Raw genomic sequence first — 24327 nt, 5'->3', positions numbered from 1 at the left:
CGACAACACGCCCTTCAGGGAGAATCCCCTCGGGGTCGGTAGAAGCCACAGAAGAACTAAAGAGACGGGATAAGGCATCAGGCTTGGTGTTCTTATTTCCCGGACGATAGGAAATCACGAACTCGAAACGAGCGAAAAACAACGCCCAACGAGCCTGACGTGCATTAAGTCGTTTGGCAGAACGGATGTACTCAAGGTTCTTATGGTCAGTCCAAACGACAAAAGGAACGGTCGCCCCCTCCAACCACTGTCGCCATTCGCCTATGGCTAAGCGGATGGCGAGCAGTTCGCGGTTACCCACATCATAGTTGCGTTCCGATGGCGACAGGCGATGAGAAAAGTAAGCGCAAGGATGGACCTTATCGTCAGACTGGAAGCGCTGAGACAGAATGGCTCCCACGCCCACCTCTGAAGCGTCAACCTCGACAATGAATTGTTTAGTGACGTCAGGAGTAACAAGGATAGGGGCGGATGTAAAACGCTTCTTGAGGAGATCAAAAGCTCCCTGGGCGGAACCGGACCACTTAAAGCAAGTCTTGACAGAAGTCAGAGCTGTGAGAGGGGCAGCCACTTGACCGAAATTACGAATGAAACGCCGATAGAAATTAGCGAAACCGAGAAAGCGCTGCAACTCGACACGTGACTTAGGAACGGGCCAATCGCTGACAGCCTGGACCTTAGCGGGATCCATCTGAATGCCTTCAGCGGAAATAACAGAACCGAGAAATGTGACAGAGGAGACATGAAAGGCGCACTTCTCAGCCTTCACGTAGAGACAATTCTCTAAAAGGCGCTGGAGTACACGTCGAACGTGCTGAACATGAATCTCGAGTGACGGTGAAAAAAATCAGGATATCGTCAAGGTAAACGAAAACAAAAATGTTCAGCATGTCTCTCAGTACATCATTAACTAATGCCTGAAAGACAGCTGGAGCATTAGCGAGACCGAACGGCAGAACCCGGTATTCAAAATGCCCTAACGGAGTATTAAACGCCGTTTTCCACTCGTCCCCCTCTCTGATGCGTACGAGATGGTAAGCGTTACGAAGGTCCAACTTAGTAAAGAACCTGGCTCCCTGCAAAATCTCGAAGGCCGACGACATAAGGGGAAGCGGATAACGATTCTTAACCGTTATGTCATTCAGCCCTCGATAATCCACGCAGGGGCGCAGAGTACCGTCCTTCTTCTTAACAAAGAAAAATCCCGCTCCGGCGGGAGAGGAAGGCACCACGGTACCGGCGTTGAGAGAAACAGACAGATAATCCTCGAGAGCCTTACGTTCGGGAGCCGACAGAGAGTATAGTCTACCCCGAGGGGGAGTGGTCCCCGGAAGGAGATCAATACAACAATCATACGACCGGTGAGGAGGAAGGGAGCTGGCTCTGGACCGACTGAAGACCGTGCGCAGATCATGATATTCCTCCGGCACTCCTGTCAAATCACCAGGTTCCTCCTGAGTAGAGGGGACAGAAGACACAGGAGGGATAGCAGACATTAAACACTTCACATGACAAGAAACGTTCCAGGATAGGATAGAATTACTAGACCAATCAATAGAAGGATTATGACATACTAGCCAGGGATGACCCAAAACAACAGGTGTAAAAGGTGAACGAAAAATCAAAAAGGAAATGGTCTCACTGTGGTTACCAGATACTGTGAGGGTTAAAGGTAGTGTCTCACATCTGATACTGGGGAGAAGACTACCATCTAAGGCGAACATGGGCGTGGGCTTCCCTAACTGTCTGAGAGGAATGTCATGTTTCCGAGCCCATGCTTCGTCCATAAAACAACCCTCAGCCCCAGAGTCTATCAAGGCACTGCAGGAAGCAGCTGAACCGGTCCAGCGTAGATGGACCGACAAGGTAGTACAGGATCTTGATGGAGAGACAGGAGTAGTAGCGCTCACCAGTAGCCCTCCGCTTACTGATGAGCTCTGGCTTTTACTGGACATGACATGACAAAATGTCCCGCAGAACCGCAATAGAGGCAAAGGCGGTTGGTGATTCTCCGTTCCCTCTCCTTAGTCGAGATGCGAATACCTCCCAGCTGCATGGGCTCAGTCTCTGAGCCGGTGGGAGGAGATGGTTGAGATGCGGAGAGGGGAAACACCGTTAACGCGAGCTCTCTTCCACGAGCTCGGTGACGAAGATCTACCCGTCGTTCTATGCGGATGGCGAGTGCAATCAAAGAGTCCACGCTGGAAGGAACCTCCCGGGAGAGAATCTCATCCTTAACCTCAGCGTGAAGTCCCTCCAGAAAACGAGCGAGCAACGCCGGCTCGTTCCAGTCACTGGAGGCAGCAAGAGTGCGAAACTCTATAGAGTAATCCGTTATGGATCGATCACCTTGACATAGGGAAGCCAGGGCCCTGGAAGCCTCCTTCCCAAAAACTGAACGATCAAAAACCCGTATCATCTCCTCTTTAAAGTTCTGATAATCGTTAGAACACTCAGCCCTTGCCTCCCAGATAGCTGTGCCCCACTCCCGAGCCCGACCAGTAAGGAGTGATATGACGTAAGCGATCCGAGCTCTCTCTCTTGAGTACGTGTTGGGCTGGAGAGAGAACACAATATCACACTGGGTGAGAAAGGAGCGACACTCAGTGGGCTGCCCAGAGTAACATGGTGGGTTATTAACCCTAGGTTCCGGAGACTCGGAAGACCAGGAAGTAGCTGGTGGCACGAGATGAAGACTCTGAAACTGTCCAGAGAGATCGGAAACCTGAGCGGCCAGGGTCTCAACGGCATGACGAGCAGCAAACAATTCCTGCTCGTGTCTGCCGAGCATTGCTCCCTGGAACTCGACGGCAGTGTTGAGAGAATCCATAGTCGCTGGGTCCATCTTGGTCGGATTCTTCTGTTATGCTGGTGAATGAGGACCCAAAAGCGACGTAATAGTAACAGAGTCTTTATTCCAGTAATAAACAAATAATGATTCTCCTGGATATTATCAATGGTCAATCCAAAACAGGAACTGAAATCCTCTCGTCAATAGAGAGGAACGACTGGAGACGCGACCACAGACTGCAGGTCGCTTCAGGAAGGCACTGGCCGTAGCTGACATAGACACCTGCTCACACGCAGCATCTGAAGAAGGCAAAGAACACGACAGGGCGGAACAAGGACACAGGAACAGCAAACATCAAACAAGAATCCGACAAGGACAGAAGCGGAAAACAGAGGGAGAAATAGGGACTCTAATCAGAGGGCAAAATAGGGGACAGGTGTGAAAGAGTAAATGAGGTCGTTAGGAGAATGAGAAACAGCTGGGAGCAGGAACGGAACGATAGAGAGAGAGAAAGAGGGAAAGAACCTAATAAGACCAGCAGAGGGAAGCACAGGGACAAGACATGATGAAAGACAAAACATGACATACGATATACCACAGCTTTCAGTCAATCAGCATTCAGGGCTCGAACCACCCAGTGTATAATACAGGATAATACTGTATAGACAACCTTTTGGGGGATTTAAATACAGGTTTCGCCAAACTGTATTTGAGGTTTTTACAGAAGACCTTCTCTGATATGTCGTGAGCAGAAAAACACATGAGCAAGCCGTGCTCCTAACATGACAGCACTGAGTAAATAATAGATGTTCCTTCTCCATAATTATCCTCCCCCTACCTTGTCACATGACATGGTCCCCGTGCCCCCTGTCAACACAACGCCCCACAGGGCAGAGGGCTTAGCACTGAACTTCCCCTTCTGTTGATATGCTACCAGTGGCGTGCCGTGGGCCTGGGGCCTGGGCCTTCAGTGAGGTATTACACAGTCCCACCTGAATTAATCCACCTCATTATGATGCCATGGCTCTAGACACTATACATTTAGACAGAAACGCAGTATAACCAGGCGTTGCGTCACCTTGAAATTGACAAATTGACATTTTTGGGTAAACAGTGTTTACCCAAAAACATGACACAATCAATGAGTCTTTTCAATATTTCCCTTCACCTTTTCATCGTGCAGCTCCGTTGCCCTGCGCGCGTGTTCTTTGAGCTGTAGATCCACTCCGGTGTCCCCAAAAGTTTTCAAAAGCACCATTGCTTGTTAGTGCCCAGCCGTACTTTGGTGTCTCGTTGCTGCCTTGGTTAGACAACTCAAGTTTGCAAAGCCAGTGTGGCTCCAAACACCAAATCGATCACTTGCAAATAATAGGCATTCCCAGCAGTACAGTTTGCAGTGCTTCTCGGAGCCAAGGAGCCATTGACAGCGCTCGTAGTTGAAACTTTGAAAGTGGCGAGCGAACGAAGCCCTTTCCCGCCTGTGACAGGCTTTGTGGCGTCGGGCGACCTCTCCTTACAATGTCTAACTTTTCTTGAAAAGTTCGTCTTGAGAATGGCGTTATAATTATATCCTCGACCAAATCGATATCTTCTCCTCCTTCCGCCATTGTGGGTTGAAAAAACAGCTTAGTAGTACGCAAATTAATTTGTTTATCAAATTCAGTTTCCTAGATCTCCATAGGACCTGCCTCTCAATATTGGTAATCCAATCAAAAGACGTGCACGCACTACGCCTGCTAGCTGGCTCCTGTGTAACACTGGAGCCAGCCAGCAGGCGTACAATAGCCAACTCTAAAGCTGATTGGTTGACGCTAAATTTTCATTTTCATTCACTATTAGCGACAAGCGCCCGCACTGTTGATTCTGAAGGCCTGAGGGCAGATTTTAGACCCCTGGCAACACATGATGGCTGAATATGATTGGATAAAAGATCTAACAAAGACCAGCCCTCCAAATCTCAACCTGGGGCTGGAAGCAGTGCAACCAAGAGGAAAGCTATGAAATGAAGAGTATAACTCTTACTCTGGGGAATAATTTAATACATATTTGTGGGAAAATATATTTAAAAAAAAATTATATTCTGATGATGTTTAGGCCAGCAGAGAAGGCCTTGCAGGCCCTGACGGCCCACCACTGTATGCTACTGCGATGGAATATTATTCACTCACTGGCAGTGGATAAACTCTAGCCAGCACCGTAATCAATCTAACATAACACACTTTCCAGCTCCTGTTGCATGGAGCTGTTGTGCACTCTTTTTGAATTGAGCATAAAGTAATATGAGTTTAAGCAGCATGACATGAGATCATGATTGATTGTAGAGGATCGGGGTGTCCTTTGGTACTCATCTAACATTTTACAGTTTTGAAGGGATACACATTGTATTTGCACAGTGGATATTGCACTACATTTTCTTTTAGACTTTTAATTTGAAGGAAATACTTTTATTTCTTCTACTATTTTTTTGTATTTGCCTGGTGTCCAACAGATAATGTTTCACATTGTGTTATACAGCATGCCTGCCCTTACCTATGGCAGTAGGATATGTTCAAGCTCTGAGCATCTCGAGGTGCCTGAGGAAAGATACCATCTGGTCTGATGATATATTCTGGTCTGATGTATATCATGCATAGCAAAAATCAATACATCGTATATTCATCATGACCATTTGCCTCAACAATGCAGAAACAGGCTATAGAGTGTTTGGGAAACCTTAGTGGAAAGCAGGATAGCAGGTACAGCCATTTCTCAGTCAATTCTAGATGTAACTTGATGAATATTTTTTATTAGGAAAGCATTGCAGTCATTGCATCTGACATTTTAAGCTTCATTTGATAAAAGCTGATTGAAAAAGCTAGGGAAAATGCACCAGGCAATTAATTATCAACAATGTGGAGGCAGCTGAATTAATACTATACAATGAAATAATGATATGAAAAATGATTGTCTTGCTGTGTGTGTGGATAATGCCTACTTCATGGATAATGTCTTCTTTGTGGATAATGCCTACTTCATAATGAATTTTGTAGGAGCTGAAAACAGCCATAATGATGACACTCTCAGGTGGTCTGATTTTCACCAGAGGTGTGTTCAACAAATGGTGTTGATGAAGCACAAAGTGAGGGTGTTAAAGAAGTGTCCCACTTTCTACCCGATTACTTTAGGGTTCCTCTGGGTTCACACTGTCAGATTGACAGGCTTTCATTCACACTACCTGTGACATGGCGTTTCCACTTGTAAATTACCTATTTTTATAGGCTACAATACGTTATAAAACAACCATTTCGTGAAATTTCGAGAAAACGTTGCACATGCAAAGTTTGGTAACAGAATGATGGCATCAACAGCACAAACCCTCATTCTGTTACCAAACTTTGCATCTGCACTGTTCTTCAAGTAAATTGTGTTTTTGTAAAATGTTCAGTGGAAATTGTTAAAGGTAGTCCTTGTGCATAGAGTTGTATTTATTGTTTAATTTCGCAATCATTGGTTTTTGTTTTACATACATTTTAAAGTGAAAAATCGGAGTCTCAGCATCACTATGTTACCGTGGAATTACCCCCAATTGAGTTTCTGTCAAGCTGACACTTCTCTCTTGTTAAGACTGGCTCTGTGGTACATAAAAATCCTTTAGTGTAATAGAAAGGCTAATGGAAGAGATGCCCAACTAAAACAAAAGTTTGACTCAACATTAGCACATATTGATACTTAAACCTACTACTTGATTGGAATTGTCAGCTCTTCAGTCTTATGTTTAATCCAGAAGTGTAACAGGAATTATGAATGTAAGCGAATGAATACATTAAAATGGTTAGTGACATCCTATCAACTGATAATAAACCCTATTAAATCCTCAAAATATAACCCGCCAGCAGCTAACAAAATGTATACAATCGTGTTCCCTGATCAGAATGACACTATAAAAACAAGAAGGGTTCATTGTAGCAATTACAAATAATAATAGTTTGAAATACGTCCAGAATGTTACTATTGCTGTATAAATGAATATTTAAAGGGCTTTGATAATCCCTTGCCTTGACAGGAGTATAGGCCTATAGCCTGTCATTACGATATCTCCTCAGATAGGGGGCTGTCAATCGTGTTGATACCCACCAGAAAGGGACCATATAACGGGGATGTTTTACAGTGGCTGGAGACGAGACAAAAACCAGCGCAAACTCACGCACAGCTAACACAACATATTGAATGAATAATATGGTCAAAACTATAGGCTATTTATAATTTACATGATAAACGGTAAAAACCGTATTGGTGCAGCTGCAGCGCGTAATGCGTTTATTATAAATGGGTAATTGAGCCGCTATCTCTGAATCAGATTAGGGCTCAGGTTATGGGTGATTTAGCTGTGATATGAATATGAACTATTTTCGCCTAGCAGCTCTCGTGCAGCCGAGGGCGCAAAATTGAAGGTATACAAAGCGGTTCTCTTCTCTCACCTCCTCGCGGGGGCTCTCCTCTGTGTCCTCCTCTGGAACCGTAGTGGTGCTGCTCTCACTGGCCGTGGCAGCCGATGCTGGGGACATGTTGACAAAGGCAAAAACACAGGGACATGGATCACCTTAGGAAAACTGAGGTTCAAATCACAGTGCAACGTAAACTCGCCAGCAAGCCTATCGCGAGCTACATAATCCAACCCGATTTAGCCGGAAGGAACCTCTACATCATTGTTAACAATGCTCCAGTTTCAAAGCAGCATCTTCTTCCCCACAGAATCTTTGATGTGAGATGCCGTTGCATGGCTACGGGCAGCCTATATCCAAAGCGTAATGTCTTGAGTTCATATGTCCGCGGTAGAAAACAACGGGCTCCTTCCTTTGCGCGTTGATGCAGGTGCTTCCCGAAAGGCTCTTGCGATAGAGTAGTGGGAAATGGTAAAGACATTAGTCAGTCCCCGTCAGGATGAAATGGTCATGGCAGCTGCATAAATTAGCCTCAGTAAATGAAAAAACAAGTGCACTACTAGGCTATATAGCACAAAAACGAATACTCTGTAGACTATTCTACACGATATGGCATAGGCAAAATGTAAATATAAGAGCGCGCCTGTGTGTGCTCGTGGTGATTGCAATCCTCTCCAGGTATCTGTGATGAGAATGCAGTAGACGGCGCATAGCAAGGTTCCCCTTCAGTGTCCATTGGTCTCTGCAGGGAAGGGATACGTGAAATTGTCTGTATGGGTGGATTATTCCCCATTCCATGTCATTAGGAAAGTTTTTTACTGTTCCTGTTGAAAAGTGATATCCCAAGTAGGCCTATAGATACAGTAAATTACACACAATAAACGGTACAAAAAAAAAGTTTAGAGCAAAATATTGTTTTTTTACAGAACTGCAAACAAACTTCAAGGACTAGGGCATTCAAGGAGTTGGTTTGATGGGAAGTCGTGATGTCATTGCCCCCCCCCCCCCCCCCCCCCCCCCTTGCTTGAGGTACAATAGAGGAGCAAGCACCCCATTCCACTACTTGTGCTATGTCATGACTTACCTGGACCACCTATTGAGATGTGCATTTTGTTAAGTAAATCAGATGTTAAATGAGGTGAAAAGGAAACTGAAGTGCTACTTTAAGCAGACTGTTGTGCCAGAACAACCTAGTCATATTTCACAAACTGATTGATTGAGATTGATGGATTTGATTGTATTCTATTAACACCCACACACAGACACACACACACACACACATCCGTATCACGAACACAAGAAACACATACATTCATACATTTTAGAGAATAACAACACTAAGTGAACAAATCATTTCTGATGTGGGCCTCTGATTGAAGAGATTTTACTCAAAGTCCAACTGATATAGTCTGACTGTCCACTGATGAAGACCAATTGATTGACAGAACTGGTATAAACCTCCATAGCCTACTCAATGAAAAAGATCCTTGGCTCAGTGAAGATTTAAGCCTTTAACACAAGTTCCCAGTAAGCCAAATTGACCTTAGCCAGTTTTATGGCTCACCCCAAAGTGATGTTATTAGATGGCACAGTGATTACGTGAGCATGATATAATCAATGTACAGTTGAAGTCGGAAGTTTACATACACCTTAGCCAAATACATTTAAACTCAGTTATTCACAATTCCTGACATTTAATCCTAGTAAAAATTTCCTGTCTTTGGTCAGTTAGGATCACTACTTTATTTTAAGAATGTGAAATGTCAGTATACTAGTAGAGAGAATGATTTATTTCAGCTTTTATTTATTTAATCACATTCCCAGTGGGTCAGAAGTTTACATACACTCAATTAGTATTTGGTAGCATTGCCTTTAAATTGTTTAACTTCGGGTAGCCTTCCACAAGCTTCCCACAATAAGTTTGATGAATTTTGCCCCATTCCTGGCAGAGCTGGTGTAACTGAGTCAGGTTTGTATGCCTCCTTGCTCACACACGCTTTTTCAGTTCTGCCCACACATTTTCTATGGGATTGAGGTCAGGGATTTGTGATGGCCACTCCAATATCTTGACTTTGTTGTCCTTAAGCCATTTTGCCACAACTTTGGAACTATGCTTGGGGTCATTGTACATTTGGAAGACCCATTTGCGACCAAGCTTTAACTTCCTGACTGACGTCCTGAGATGTTGCTTCAATATATCCACATAATTTTCCTACCTCATGATGCCATCTATTTTGTGAAGTGCACCAGTCCCTCCTGTAGCAAAGCACCCCCACAATATGATGCTGCCACCCCCGTGCTTTACGGTTGGGATGGTGTTCTTCGGCTTGCAAGCCTCCCCCTTTTTCCTCCAAACATAACGATGGTCATTATGGCCAAACATTTCTATTTTTGTTTTATCAGACCAGAGGACATTTCTCCAAAAGTACGATCTTTGTCCTCATGTGCAGTTGCAATCCGTAGTCTGGCTTTTTTATGGCGGTTTTGGAGCAGTGGCTTCTTCCTTGCTGAGCGGCCTTTCAGGTTATGTCGATATAGGACTTGTTTTACTGTGGATATTGATACTTTTGTACCTGTTTCCTCCAGCATCTTCACACGGTCCTTTGCTGTTGTTCCTTGATTGATTTGCACTTTTCGCACCAAAGTATGTTCATCTTTAGGAGACAGAACGCGTCTCCTTCCTGAGTGGCATGACGGCTGCGTGGTCCCATGGTGTTTATACTTTCGTACTATTGTTTGTACAGATGAACGTGGTACCTTCAGGCATTTGGAAATTGCTCCCAAGGATGAACCAGACTTGTGGAGGTCTACACATTTTTTTCTTGGCTGATTTCTTTTGATTTTCTCATGATGTCATGCAAAGAGGCACTGAGTTTGAAGGAAGGCCTTGAAATACATCCACAGGTACACCTCCAATTGACTCAAATGATGTCAATTAGCCTATCAGAAGCTTCTAATGCCATGATATCCTTTTCTGGAATTTTCCAAGCTGTTTAAAGGCAGTGTATGTCAACTTAGTGTGTGTAAACTTCTGACCCACAGGAATTGTGATACAGTGAAATAATCTGTCTATAAACAATTGTTGGAAAAATTACTTGTGTCATGCACAAAGTAGATGTCCTAACCGACTTGCCAAAACCATAGTTTGTTAACAAGAAATTTGTGGAGTGGTTGAAAAACGAGTTTTAATGACTGCAACCCAAGTGTATGTTAACTTCTGACTTCAACTGTATCTAATCATTCAAAAAGCATGGCCAGATATGATTGCACTTGGAACATTAATGACATTAACTGCAGGCCAAAATATGCAACAGCGGCTCTTGACAGCAAGTTGAAATGCACAGAAAATCTGCTGAGTAGCTTTTCATGCTATGGGCAAGACTAGGCCTTCTATAGTTAATATTATTCAAGTAATCCTCTGTAGCACTGTGTTTCTGTAATGCTGTAGTAATTTTGCAGTAATGCTGTAGTAATGCTGCAGTAATGCTGTGGTAATGCTGTAGTAATTCTGCAGTAATGTTGTGGTAATGCTGTAGTAATTCTGCAGTAATGCTGTAGTAATTCTGTAGTAAGTCTGCAGTAATGCTGCAGTAATGCTGTGGTAATGCTGTAGTAATTCTGCAGTAATGCTGTGGTAATGCTGTAGTAATTCTGCAGTAATGCTGTAGTAAGTCTGCAGTAATGCTGTGGTAATGCTGTAGTAATGCTGTAGTAAGTCTGCAGTAATGCTGCAGTAATGCTGTAGTAAGTCTGCAGTAATGCTGTGGTAATGCTGTAGTAATTCTGCAGTAATGCTGTGGTAATGCTGTTGTAAGTCTGCAGTAATGCTGTGGTAATGCTGTAGTAATTCTGCAGTAATGCTGTAGTAAGTCTGCAGTAATGCTGTAGTAATTCTGCAGTAATGCTGTAGTAATTCTGCAGTAATGCTGTAGTAAGTCTGCAGTAATGCTGTGGTAATGCTGTGGTAATGCTGTGGTAATGCTGTGGTAATGCTGTAGTAATTCTGCAGTAATGCTGTAGTAAGTCTGCAGTAATGCTGTAGTAAGTCTGCAGTAATGCTGTGGTAATGCTGTAGTAATTCTGCAGTAATGCTGTAGTAAGTCTGCAGTAATGCTGTGGTAATGCTGTAGTAATTCTGCAGTAATGCTGTAGTAATTCTGCAGTAATGCTGTAGTAATTCTGCAGTAAGGGTGTGGTAATGCTGTAGTAATGCTGTAGTAAGTCTGCAGTAATGCTGCAGTAATGCTGTAGTAAGTCTGCAGTAATGCTGTGGTAATGCTGTAGTAATTCTGCAGTAATGCTGTGGTAATGCTGTTGTAAGTCTGCAGTAATGCTGTGGTAATGCTGTAGTAATTCTGCAGTAATGCTGTAGTAAGTCTGCAGTAATGCTGTAGTAATTCTGCAGTAATGCTGTAGTAATTCTGCAGTAATGCTGTAGTAAGTCTGCAGTAATGCTGTGGTAATGCTGTAGTAATGCTGTGGTAATGCTGTGGTAATGCTGTGGTAATGCTGTAGTAATTCTGCAGTAATGCTGTAGTAAGTCTGCAGTAATGCTGTAGTAAGTCTGCAGTAATGCTGTGGTAATGCTGTAGTAATTCTGCAGTAATGCTGTAGTAAGTCTGCAGTAATGCTGTGGTAATGCTGTAGTAATTCTGCAGTAATGCTGTAGTAATTCTGCAGTAATGCTGTAGTAATTCTGCAGTAAGGGTGTAGTAATTCTGCAGTAATGCCTTGGTAATGCTGTAGTAAGTCTGCAGTAATGCTGTAGTAAGTCTGCAGTAATGCTGTGGTAATGCTGTAGTAATTCTGCAATAATGCTGTAGTCAAACATGTAACATCTAATGTATTATCGCCTGTACTGTAGGCTGTAAAGCGTGGTATCAACTCTCAAAGGTAAATAATCTGCTATAACATGGTTGATTCTGCCCCCTAATGGCCATACTGATATTAGGCTTAATTTGAAAAGGGGAAAGGGATTTACGGTCAGGTTTGACTCTTATGGAATGGTGTGGCATTTTGGCAGATTTCAGACTACTACCCTCTGTCCACCCATGAACACATTTTTCTCTTTTGTTTCCAAGAAAAGGCTACAAATGAGATGATACCTCTTTTTAAAATTGTGATACCATGAGCTAAATCAGAGAGCACCCCCCAGAGAGGAGAAATAGCCTACAGGAGACATATTGAACACCAACTGTGAAAAATACCTTTTGGGGTTGGATTCAAAACAGCTGTGAAACTCCTGCAGTTGGGTTTACAGCGATTTAAGCATTAGTAGGCTTTTCTATAGGCCACTAAAATTATGTTTACAGTGAATAAGCATTAGCCTAGTAGGTTATATTGGCCACTGAAGTTGTGTTTACAGTGAGTAAGCATTAGTAGGCTATACTATAGGCCACCAGTTGTATTTCCATTTCCATGGCCTATTGTGAATGCTTAATCATACAGTGCCTTCAGAAAGTATCCATACCTCTTGACTTATTCCACATTTTGTTGTGTTTCAGCTTGAATTCAAAATGGATTAAATCCATTTTTTTCCTCACCCATCTACACATACAATTATGACAAAGTGAAAGCATGTTTTTTGAAATGTTTGCAAATGTATTGAAAATGAAACACAGAAATATTTAATTTACATAAGTGTGAGGATCGACGCTGGAGACGAGAAGCAGGTACAGGGAGAACATTTAATAAACATCGGACATGAAACAGAACAGGAACAGCGTCTGGACAGGGGGAAAATAACGACATCAATGCTGACACAGGGAACAAACAACAAACTGAGGAGCAGACAGATATAGAGGGGGTAATCAACAAAGTAATGGAGTCCAATATTGCGCAGCTGCACGTAATGATGGTGACAGGTGTGCGTAATGAAGGGCAGCATGACGCCCTTGAGCGCCAGAGAGGGAGAGCGGGAGCAGGCGTGATACATAAGTATTCAAACCCCTGAGTCAATACATGTTAGAATCCCCTTTGGCAGTAATTACAGCTGTGAGTCTTTCTGGGTAAGTCTCTAAGAGCTTTGCACACTTGGATTGTACAATATTTGCCCATTTATTATTTTCAAAATTCTTCAAGCTGTGTCAAATTGGTTGTTGGTCATTGCTAGGCAACCATTTTCAGGTCTTGCCATAGATTTTCAAGTAGATTTAAGTCAAAACTGTAACTCAGCCACTCAGGAGCTTTCACTTTCTTCTTGGTAAGCAACTCCAGTGTAGATTTGGCCTTGTGTTTTAAGTTATTGTCCTGCTGTAAGGAGAATTCATCTCCCAGTGTCTGATGGAAAGCAGACTGAACCAGGTTTTCTTCTAGGATTTTGCCTGTGCTTAGCTCCATTCCGTTTCATTTTTATCCTGAAAAACTCCCCAGTCATTAACGATTTCAAGCATACCAGTAACATGATGCAGCCACCACTATGCTTGAAAATATGGACAGTGGTAGTCAGGAATGTATTGTATTTGCCCCAAACATAAGACTTTGTAATCAGGACAAAAAGTTAATTGCTTTGCCACATTTTTTTTGCAGTATTACTTTTGTGCCTTGTTGCAAACATGATGCATGCTTTGGAATATTTTTATTCTGTACAAGCTTCCTTCTTTTCACTCGGTCAATTAGATTAGTATTGTGGAGTAACTACAATGTTGTTGATCCATCCTCAGTTTTCTCCTATCACAGCCATTAAACTCTGTACCTGTTTTAAAGTCACCATTGGTCTCATGGTGAAATCCCTGAGCAGTTTCCTTCCTCCAACTGAGTAAAGAAGGAAGCCTAGATCTTTGTAGTGACTGGGTGTATTGATGCATCACCCAAAGAGTAATTAATAACTTCACCATGCTCAAAAGGATATTCAATATATGCTTATTTTTTTTTTACCCATCTACCTTCTTAGCAAGTCATTGGAAAACCTCCCTGTTCTTTGTAGTTGAATCTGTTTGAAATTCACTGCTCGACTGAGGGACCTTACAGTTAATTGTATGTGTGGGGTACAGGGATGAGGTAGTCATTCAAAAATCATGTTAAACACTATTATTGCACACAGTGAGTCCATGCAACTTATTATGTGACTTGTTAAGCACATTTTTACTCCTTAACGCATTTAGGCTTGTCATAACAAAGGGGTTGAATACTTATTGACTTTGAATTTTTCTAAAAGCGTAATTCCACTTTGACATTATGGGGTGTTGTGTGTAGGCCAGTGACCAAAAAAATCTACATATAATCCAATTTAAATTCAGGCTCTACCACAACAACATTTTGAAAAAGTCAAGGGGTGTGAATACTTTTGTGAAGGCACTGTATCTACAAAAAGTTATATGTCCCCATATTGCAACATTTAGAGTACAGGTCTAGGCTATGCTGTTTTAGGCCTATCATATGGCCTTTACTCACTTGAACATTGTGACACACTAGTTTACAAAGAAACACAAATGAAAGTATGGCACGGGGAGTGTAGTTCAAACCTATCCTGTAAAACCAGGGACACTCCACAGCGTTGGGGGTGGTTGTAATGTAAGTGCATAATACGCACTTCGGGGATTCCCCATCCACATCTCCAGACAAAAACAGTCCGCCTTTTCACGTAAGCGCAGAGCGCTTCCCCTATCGCGTTTCATCGCTCACATGCTCTCAACTATGCAGGTTTACCACAGGTTATGACAGTGCCAAAGTTATTTTGAAGCCTGTTGCTGATGTTAAGACTCTTATGATGTTTTGAAGTAAATGTCCCATTTTGCGTGTAGGGAAGCGTTTATACCATTTATGCGTTGTTGCAAGATGACTCCACTTATTTTCATGTAGCCTAAACTGGTGGTGTGGGGGAAAGTAAACGCGCTCGATCCGATGGCATGAAACGCAACCGCTACCTTTGGTTTCAGAAAGGAACAGTGAATTCCTACTCAGGTGTGATCGAGTTTTCCTCCGAGAACTGCTCGCACCATCAAGCAACATATAGGCCTCTCAGGGATTAAACCGGTCAAGACTACCTGGAGTGACTGTGGATCGCGGGCCACCATGCAAAGCGCCGAAGATGCGAAGCGGAAATTGGATTTGTTGGAGGATAATCAAATGGACTCTGGTGTTGAATCCTTCCAATCATTAATGAAAGATGACCCCTTTATCAAAACAGATCGGGAATCGACTTCTGAACCCAATGAAGCCAGGGATAAATTGACTAACACCAGCACAGAGGAGCGGTTGGATTCTGCTTATGGCTCATCGTCACTAAATGTTGAGAGTTTGAGTGAGATTATAGGGGGCTGCAACATTTCAAAGTCTAAAGATGACAGCGCAGAGAACACAGAATGTAGTGAACATGAAGAAAACCTTCTCACCACCATCACTGAAGATGGAGACACGTACGTTTTTTATTTACCTCTTTTTAAATAACTAATATTTTAATTTACCCTATGGCTGTGTTTTTGAAAAGGTAAAACGTGTTCTTGTCATGGCGACGAAATTTTGGTGAACAACGTTTCAAGAAACACACGCATGCGTGTGTGCATGCCAAGGCGTGGTTAACTTAGAGCATTTTAATTAATTACATTGGGATCTGCCCAAAATTCTTGTTGGACACAAATAGCCAGAAGGAAATTGTGAAAAAAATTGAGACATTTTTCAGTATAGACACAAGTATGGACAACAGTCGGCTAATTTTAGTTTAATTTGACAATATCAAATCAAATTATATTTGTCACATGCGCCGAAAACAATAGGTGTAGACTACATTGAAATGTTTGTTTATGACCCCTCCCTAAAGATGCAGAGTTAAAAAGAGGATTATTAACTGGGTGGTTTGAACCCTGAATGCTGATTGGCTGACAGCTTTCATACCGTATATTACGGGTATGACAAAACACTTATTTTTACTGCTCAAATTCTGTTGGTAAACAGTTTTTAATAGCAATAAGGCACCTCTGGGGTTTGTGATATATGGCAAATATACAATGGCTAAGGGCTGTGTCCTGGCACTTAGCGTTGTGTCGTGATAAGAACAGCCCTTAGCCGGGTATATTGGCCATATACCACCCCCCCCCCAGGCCTTATTGCTTAAATAGAATACACAATAATGGGGCTATATACAGGGAGTACCACTACCAGATCAATGTGCAGGAATATGAGGTATTTGAGGTAGATATGTACATAAACGCTGGCTAAAGTGACTAGGCATCAGAATAGATAATAAGAGTAAGAATAAAGAACAGAGTCGCAGCAGCGGCGTCCTTAGTATCTGTATACATAATATGACTTTCCCCTGTCTAAAATACATAGCATAGGCTATATTGAGTACCAATTGGGCCATGCAAATGTCTGTCAATTCAATTCTAATGCACATTATGGTGTCTGTCCTACCCCATACATTTGTGCCCAATCCAAAAACCAACTCTTTGCCCCAAGCACCTAGAGACCCTTCCAGATTCAACCTGGTAGATCTTACAGAATTGGATGGGTGGTACTCTTTGGCTGTCCTCTTAGGGGTTTCATCTGGCAATGAAAGCATAGGCTAAAATTACCACTGTCAACAAACAGGTGACGTTTTCATTGATGCCGTCATGTCTGATGGAATGACTGGATGTCTGAGTGTGTTAACCACAATAACAATTTGAAGATGGAAGCGTTTTCGTAGACTAGGCCTACTGCACCAATTTGCAGCAAACAATCAAAACAACCACCAATTGTTGTTGCTGTCTGGATGAATAAGTCAAGGCTTGGAGAATGACCTGTAGTTTTGCCCTGCACAGCTCTTTCTTTGCTTGTGTCATGTTTATCCTAATCCCAATAATCATGGCATGTGATGTCGACTAAGAGGAGAGTTTAAGTGTGGAGTGATACATACTCTCAGGCCTTTGTGTGAAAGCTGCAGATGAACTCCTGTGAGGTGCCTCGACTTGGAAAGCAGAAGTGTAAAAGACACAGCACTGGAAATTCCCCATGATAGAAGAGGCAGGGCACATGTTCACATAGTAATTATCTCCCAAGAATAGGCGGATTAATGAAACTCATACAGTTACCACAGACATGCAGACTTTTGGCCTTATCGGCCTTCTACACTACTTTCACATCAGTTAGTTAGGTTGAAAATGTAGCTCTGGTCAAAAGTAATGCACTTTGTAGGGAATAGTGTGTGAACAATGTGTTTTGGAAAACCTTGATGTAGGTTAAACTAAGCACTGTTGTGCCCATTTCCTGCATTTGACTCTTTTGTCTGCTAGAACTTCCCCTTTAGCATTTGGGGTGAGTGTTTCTTGGTGTTGCTGTTTTCCACTTTGACTGTATGAACCAAATGTGATGACAGCGTGAATGGGGTGCAGTAAAGAACAAAATTCATTGCATTTGTATTTGAACTGTGTAGTTAAAGTTCATAGGTCTGCGGTTTGTGTATGTCAAACATCCCTTCATCAACCGATAGTTTTGTTTGTTCTTTTTCAAGTAACTACGGTTCTAGTGGTGAATGATACCCAAGAAGATACATATTTGAAAAGTGCTTTGCGGAATGAAACATCCTCCTGACATGACTGTTCTTTGCATAAAAGTCCCATTATTGCACAACATTCGCAACCAATGAGTGTGGCCTTCTAAGCAACCAGTTGACATTAATGCAATGTGTTACATTTCCAGGTAGGTCTGGATATCATTCTAAGAATGCTCAAACAGGTAATTCTTTCCATCAAATTATATGTTGTTCTCATCTCCTGAGGCTGCTTACTTTTAAACGTTTAAAGGAAAGTAACTGGACATTTTGAATGAGAAACGATTCCACTCTCCTCGGGCAGCTCACTTTCCGGTCGAATGCAACGTTTAAGTGACAGTAACTCAAAACTGCTTTTGCTTGCTGTGGGGCCTAGGACGGGTCACCGTAAAAGCACTTTATGACACGTTTAATGAAAAAAGGTCTTTATAAATCAATCTGATTTATTATAGAAATGTAATGAGAAAAGTTGTTTTGTTTTTGTTCCCCTTCTAGAGTCCTGCATTTAGCCATCATCCATGAAGATGAACACTTTGCCAACCAATTGATACAGCTGTTCCCCAAAGATGTCTTGGACATCCAGAACAACTTGTACCAGGTACAGTAAACAAAGCAACACTCCTCTCTTTACACACTCAACACTGGTCATACTGGTGTACTGAAACTGACTTAACCTTCATGATACTTCCTCTTGATGATTGCAATTGCCAATGTTTATGACGACAGAGGTGATAATGTTATTTCTGCATCGTGTAATTCAAGAGAAATTCTCTTCCCCTTTCTCCAGTTGTGCATCCTCCCACCGTAACGGTTCGGTGGGTGGTTCCAGAGTTATTTCATAAGGGAGCTTAAATGAAATGGGGAAACTCCACTGCTTTCCCGCCTTTAAAAAACGAATAAGAGTGGAGGAATCTTATCTGGAATCTTCTCTGTCTCATAGATAAAAACATTTAAGCTAGACAGGGCAGATTTAAGAGGAGGTTTGAGTGAACATGCAGGGGGGGCAAGCTGACGTGGCGTTGGAGAAATCCTGATGGAGAGGAAAGCGGAGAGAGCAGAAATGACACAGTCAGCGTTTTACACCGTGACTCACACACACATAGCCTTGTTATTTCTCTGTTCTGTTAGAGTTTACCAAAAGCCACGTAAGCAGTGGTAGACCTACTGGTTATATTAGTCATTATATTCCCCCCCCACACAGTTCAATCAGCAGTTCCACATTGAGATGCCTTAGGCCTACATTTTATTTATTTTAGTTACTTACCAATGTATTGTTGCTCATCCCCTCACTTGGTATGGCTTCCTATGGCATTAAAGAGTTCAACTATTCTATACTTAAGCTGAGTCATACACTGAGTCTACAAAACATTAGGAACACTTGCTCTTTCCATGACATTGACTGACCAGGTGAATCGAGGTGATCCCTTATGGATGTCATCTGTTATATCCACTTCAATCAGTGTAGATGAAAGGGAGGAGACAGGTCAAAGAATGATTATTAAGACAAGTGAGACATGGATTGTGTATGAGGGCCATTCAGAGGGTAAATAGCAAAGTGCCTTTGAATGGGGAATGGCAGTAGGTGCCAGGCGCACCAGTTTGACTGTGTCAAGAACTGCAACGCTGCTGGGTTTTTCACGCTTAACAGTTTCCCATGTGTATCAAGAATGGTCCACCACCCAAAGGACATCCAGCCAACTTGATACAACTGTGGGAAGCATTGCAGTCAACATGTGCCAGCATCCCTGTGGAACGCTTTTGAGTCCATGCCCTGACGAATTGAGGCTGTTCTGAGGGCAAAAGGGGGTGCAACACAATATTAGGAAGGTGTTCCTAATGTTTTGTACACTCAATGTAGATACTAGCTACTGTACTTAAGTTCAGATCCTTGATCAGCTCTTAGCAACCCTGATTGTACTAAATTCACTTTAAAAGAGAGCCCATTCTGACTCCAAGTCAGATATCACACCAACCTGTAATACTAACCCATTGTTGGATGTTTGTTTGGATTATTATGTGTTTCCATAGAAATAGAATTACTAGAAAGGGGATCCCCATCCTAGTCAATGTTCTGTGATGGGTGGACTGGCGGCCATATTGAGTGTACCCATAGAAGTAATTATATTTTGATGCGTGGTCCTTAGACGCCGCTACACCTTGCCACCTACCTGAGCCTGTCTTCGGTGGTGCGGGGCCTTGTGGAGAGCGGGGCCAGCCTGGAGCTCCAGGACCAGGAGGGCAACACGCCGCTCCATGTGGCCTGCGAGCAGGGCCAGGCCAAATGCGCCACCGAGATGACCCGGGATGTCTCCCCCAGCAAGCTGGGCTCCGTGCTGGAGACCCAGAACTGGAGAGGTGAGAGAGCAGGGCCCATATTCTTTAGGCACCGAATGGGGAAATAACTGACTGAAACAGGGAGAGCCTACCTGGACTTGCCATATAAGAAACACTCATTTTTGTTTTTCTATGTGTGCATTAATGAATACAACCCTGGGCCCACTACAGTAGGTAAACATTAAATATTACAGCTATAAATGTCATGAATAGAGCTGTTACTTTCCTTATTCTACATGTGTGTTCTACATAATGTACAGTGCCTTCAGAAAGTATTCATACCCCTTGACTTATTCCACATTCTGTTGTGTTACAGGCTATTAAATATATATTTTTGCAAAACAAATTGCACATTTATTGAAAATGAAATACAGAAATATCTAATTTACTTAAATATTCAATACAGAGTCAATATATGTTATAATCACCTTTGAAAGCCATTACAGGTGTGAGTCTTCCTGGGTAAGTGTCTAAGAGCTTTGCACCTGGAATAAACAATATTGTCCCATTATTCTTTTCAAAACGTATCATTGCTAGAAAACCATTTTCAAGTCTTGCCATAGATTTTCAAGCAGATTTAAGTCAAAACTGTAACTCGGCCATCTGGGAACATTCACTGTCTTCTTGGTAAGCAACTCCAGTGTAGATTTGGCCTTATGTTTTAGGTTATTGTCTTGCTGAAAGGTCAATTAATCTCCCAGTGTCTGGTGGAAAGCAGACTGAACCAGGTTTTCCTCTGGGATTTTTTCTGTGCTTAGCTCCATTCCATTTCTTTTTTATCCTGAAAACTCCCCAGCCCTTAACGATTACAAGCATACCCATAATATGATGCAGACACCACTATGCTTGAAAATATAGAGAGTGGTACTCGATTTGCCCCAAACGTAACACTTTGTATTCAGGTCAAAAAGTGAATTGCTTTGCCACATTTTTTGCAGTATTACTTTAGTCTTTGTTGTAAACAGGATGCATGTTTTGAAATATTTTTAGTCTGTACAGGCTTCCTTCTTTTAATTCTGTCAATGAGGTTAGCATTGTGGAGTAACTACAGCCATTAAACTCTGTAACTGTTTTAAAGTCACCATTGGCCTCATGGTTAAATCCCTGAGCGGTTTCCTTCCTCTCCGGCAACTGAGTTAGGAGGGACGCCTGTATCTTTGTAGTGACTGGGTGTATTGATACACCATCCAAAGTGTCATTAATAACTTCACCATGCTCAAAGAAATATACAATATCTGCTTTTTTATTTTTACCCATCTACCAATAGGTGCCCTTCTTTGCAAAGCTGTTGCCACCTTGCACAATGTTTGCCTACTGAATAGGGCCCAGGATGATCAGCTGTTGCCACCTTGCACGCTGTATGCCTACTGAATAGAGCCCAGGATGATCAGCTGTTACCACCTTGCACACTGTGTGCCTACTGAACAGAGCCCAGGATGATCAGCTGTTGCCACCTTGCACGCTGTGTGCCTACTGAACAGGGCCCAGGATGATCAGCTGTTGCCACGTTGCACGCTGTGTGCCTACTGAACAGGGCCCAGGATGATCAGCTGTTGCCACCTTGCACGCTGTGTGCCTACTGAACAGAGCCCAGGATGATCAGCTGTTGCCACCTTGCACGCTGTGTGCCTACTGAACAGAGCCCAGGATGATCAGCTGTTACCACCTTGCACACTGTGTGCCTACTGAACAGAGCCCAGGATGATCAGCTGTTGCCACCTTGCACGCTGTGTGCCTACTGAACAGGGCCCAGGATGATCAGCTGTTGCCACCTTGCACGCTGTGTGCCTACTGAACAGGGCCCAGGATGATCAGCTGTTACCACCTTGCACGCTGTGTGCCTACTGAACAGGGCCCAGGATGATCAGCTGTTGCCACCTTGCACGCTGTGTGCGAGGCTATAATGATACCATGATGTGATATCTCTTTATTTAGTGCCACTTCCTGTTGTGTTGGCGTCTACAGTATGTCGGCATCTGTGCGAGCTTGTTCTTGCCTCGCACTTTGTGTTTTATTGCGACATTGCTCTGTGCGAGACAAGACTGTGGTCTAAATGATTTGTTGTTGCTGTCGAGCTGGTATTCGATGTTCCCGGCTAAGTAGATTTTGGAGATGGAAATCATGTTAATGGTTGTAAACAATTGTATATTTTGTTTGTTAAGTAGCTTATGTATGTTATTGTGTGTCACGTGGCATGACCTTACTGATGCTTGTTTGATACTAGCTATAACATGTAGTCAAAATAATCTAATCCCTCATTCAGAAAGGTGATTTTTGAAAGGTGATATTTTTTTAAAGGAATGTGTGTCTTTGTTTTCAGGTCTCACCTGTCTCCACTTAGCCACTGTGAACAGACAGCATTGTCTGATGAAGCTACTGATGAAGAAAGGGGCAGACCTCAACATCCAGGTTTGTCCAATGACTTCCCCGGGTGTACTCCCTTACAATAACCTTGTATTACTCAAGTACTGCATTACATTGTGCTGTAATACTGTAGTTAGTACTTCATAACATTGTGTCGTTCCTAAATCCTCTTCATTTGTAGTAGGGCAGATATACATTTACCTCGATTTAGATGATCAAGCTACACCTTTGAGGACTGTCTTTAAAGGAATGTATCATGTCATGATTTGAGCAAATGTGATACATTAATGAACACATGGTATTTAAAAATATATATATTTAGAGGTTCAGACTTTCTCCTTCAAGTTATGTCCTTTACTACTTTACTGTACTGATAGTGATACGGCCTGAGCTCAGTGGATTCTGATGGATTCATGTAATTAGAGTTGGGTCGTGATGAGGCTGGCTGGGAACCAGGGGGTTTTCTGGAGATGCTTGACGTGTCAGAGAATAGGCCCAGGCCAGCAAGTCTGAGTCACATATAGATGGATATAGAACTCAACACAACATAGCAGACTGACCTTACCTACCCCAGATATATTTCTGGGGGAAATAAGCTTGCTATACAGTAGATATAATTTGCCTAATTTTATGTGTTCAAGACATTGGCACATTTTCAGTTTTAGAATGAATAGATAGTGAATTGAGGAGGACAGTTCCTTACTAAGATTGTTTAGTCCTTTGCTCCCCCTAGTGGCCTTTCCCTCACCCTATCCTTTTTTGAAGGGAAATTGTATTTACCGATTCCCTTACCCTTGCCTGTCTTTTCTCTGTCCCCCAGGAAGGTACAAGTGGTAAGACAGCTCTCCATCTGGCCGTGGAGCTCCACGACGTGATCTCTGTGACTCTGCTGCTGAACAAGGGAGCTGACATGGACGCTGCGATGTTTAACGGCTGCACGCCACTTCACCTGGCGGTGGGCCGGCAGGACGCAGCCATCGCCAACCTGCTCTGCCAGTCTGGGGCCGACAAGATGCTGAGGAACATGGAGGATGAGACGGCACTGGATCTAGCCGATGGCAATGATGATGTGAGTTATACAGGAAGGGTCAGTTTCCCACACACAAATTAATCCTTGTACTGGACTAAAAAATATTCTCCATTGAACATGCTTTTTTTAGTCCAGGACTATAGCTATAAACTTAATCTGTGTCTGGGAAATCAGCTCAAAGTGTATTTGGCGTTTGACTCGAAGTCCGGTGATATTCACTGAGAATGCTATAAATACATATTTGGGGGGAAATTGTAACATTCACAGTTTATTTATTGTTATGAAAGAGACTGACTGGACTGTTGTCTGGATCAGAGGTATAAAATATGTGAAATATAAACCCCCACCATATGGCTTCCTTTCAGATCCTTGCTCTTTTCCCTTTTGATGACATTCAAATCCAGGGCAGGTCAGTGGTTGGAGGGCCATTCTGAGTGTACTCTCACCACCTGAATATACTCTACAGCTGGAGACATTTTGAATCTTGAACATCTTGAGCCTCATCGGAAAACTGTAGCTTTACTTCAATCATGTTTGTTATTGTGTGATGGTTTACTTTCATTTATATTGCATGTACACTGAGTGAACAAAACATTAGGAACACCTGCTGATATAGACTGACCAGGTGAATCCAGGTGGAAGCTATGATCCCTTATTGTTAAATCTACTTCAATCAGTGTAGATGAAGGGGAGGAGACAGGTTAAATAATGATTTTTAAGTCTTGACACCATTGAGACATGGATTGTGTATGTGTGCCATTCAGAAGGTGAATGGGCAAGACAACATATTTAAGTGACTTTGAATGGGGTATGGTAGTAGAGGCCAGGCGCACCGGTTTGAGGAAGTCAAAAACTGCATACTCTGCTGGGTTTTTCACGCTCAACAGTTTCCTGTGTGTATCAAAAATGGCCCACCACC

The 24327-nt window shown here is 42.7% G+C and overlaps 1 protein-coding gene across 1 annotated transcript; it reads left to right on the top strand.

The window, feature by feature from the left end:
- The first annotated feature begins 14820 nt into the window (after positions 1–14820).
- Positions 14821–24073, top strand: nfkbie (nuclear factor of kappa light polypeptide gene enhancer in B-cells inhibitor, epsilon). Its single transcript, XM_038968545.1, has 6 exons — positions 14821–15569; positions 18176–18278; positions 19825–20035; positions 22335–22423; positions 23199–23447; positions 23774–24073. Exons 1-6 carry the CDS (start codon positions 15226–15228, stop codon positions 23840–23842), a joined length of 1065 nt encoding a protein of 354 aa, XP_038824473.1. The 5' UTR covers positions 14821–15225; the 3' UTR covers positions 23843–24073.
- Positions 24074–24327: the final 254 nt, after the last annotated feature.

This window comes from Salvelinus namaycush, chromosome 29 (assembly GCF_016432855.1).
Source record: "Salvelinus namaycush isolate Seneca chromosome 29, SaNama_1.0, whole genome shotgun sequence".
In the NCBI taxonomy this organism is placed as follows: domain Eukaryota; kingdom Metazoa; phylum Chordata; class Actinopteri; order Salmoniformes; family Salmonidae; genus Salvelinus; species Salvelinus namaycush.
The sequence above is the reverse complement of the archived record's forward strand: the minus strand, read 5'-3'. Positions and strand labels throughout refer to the sequence as shown.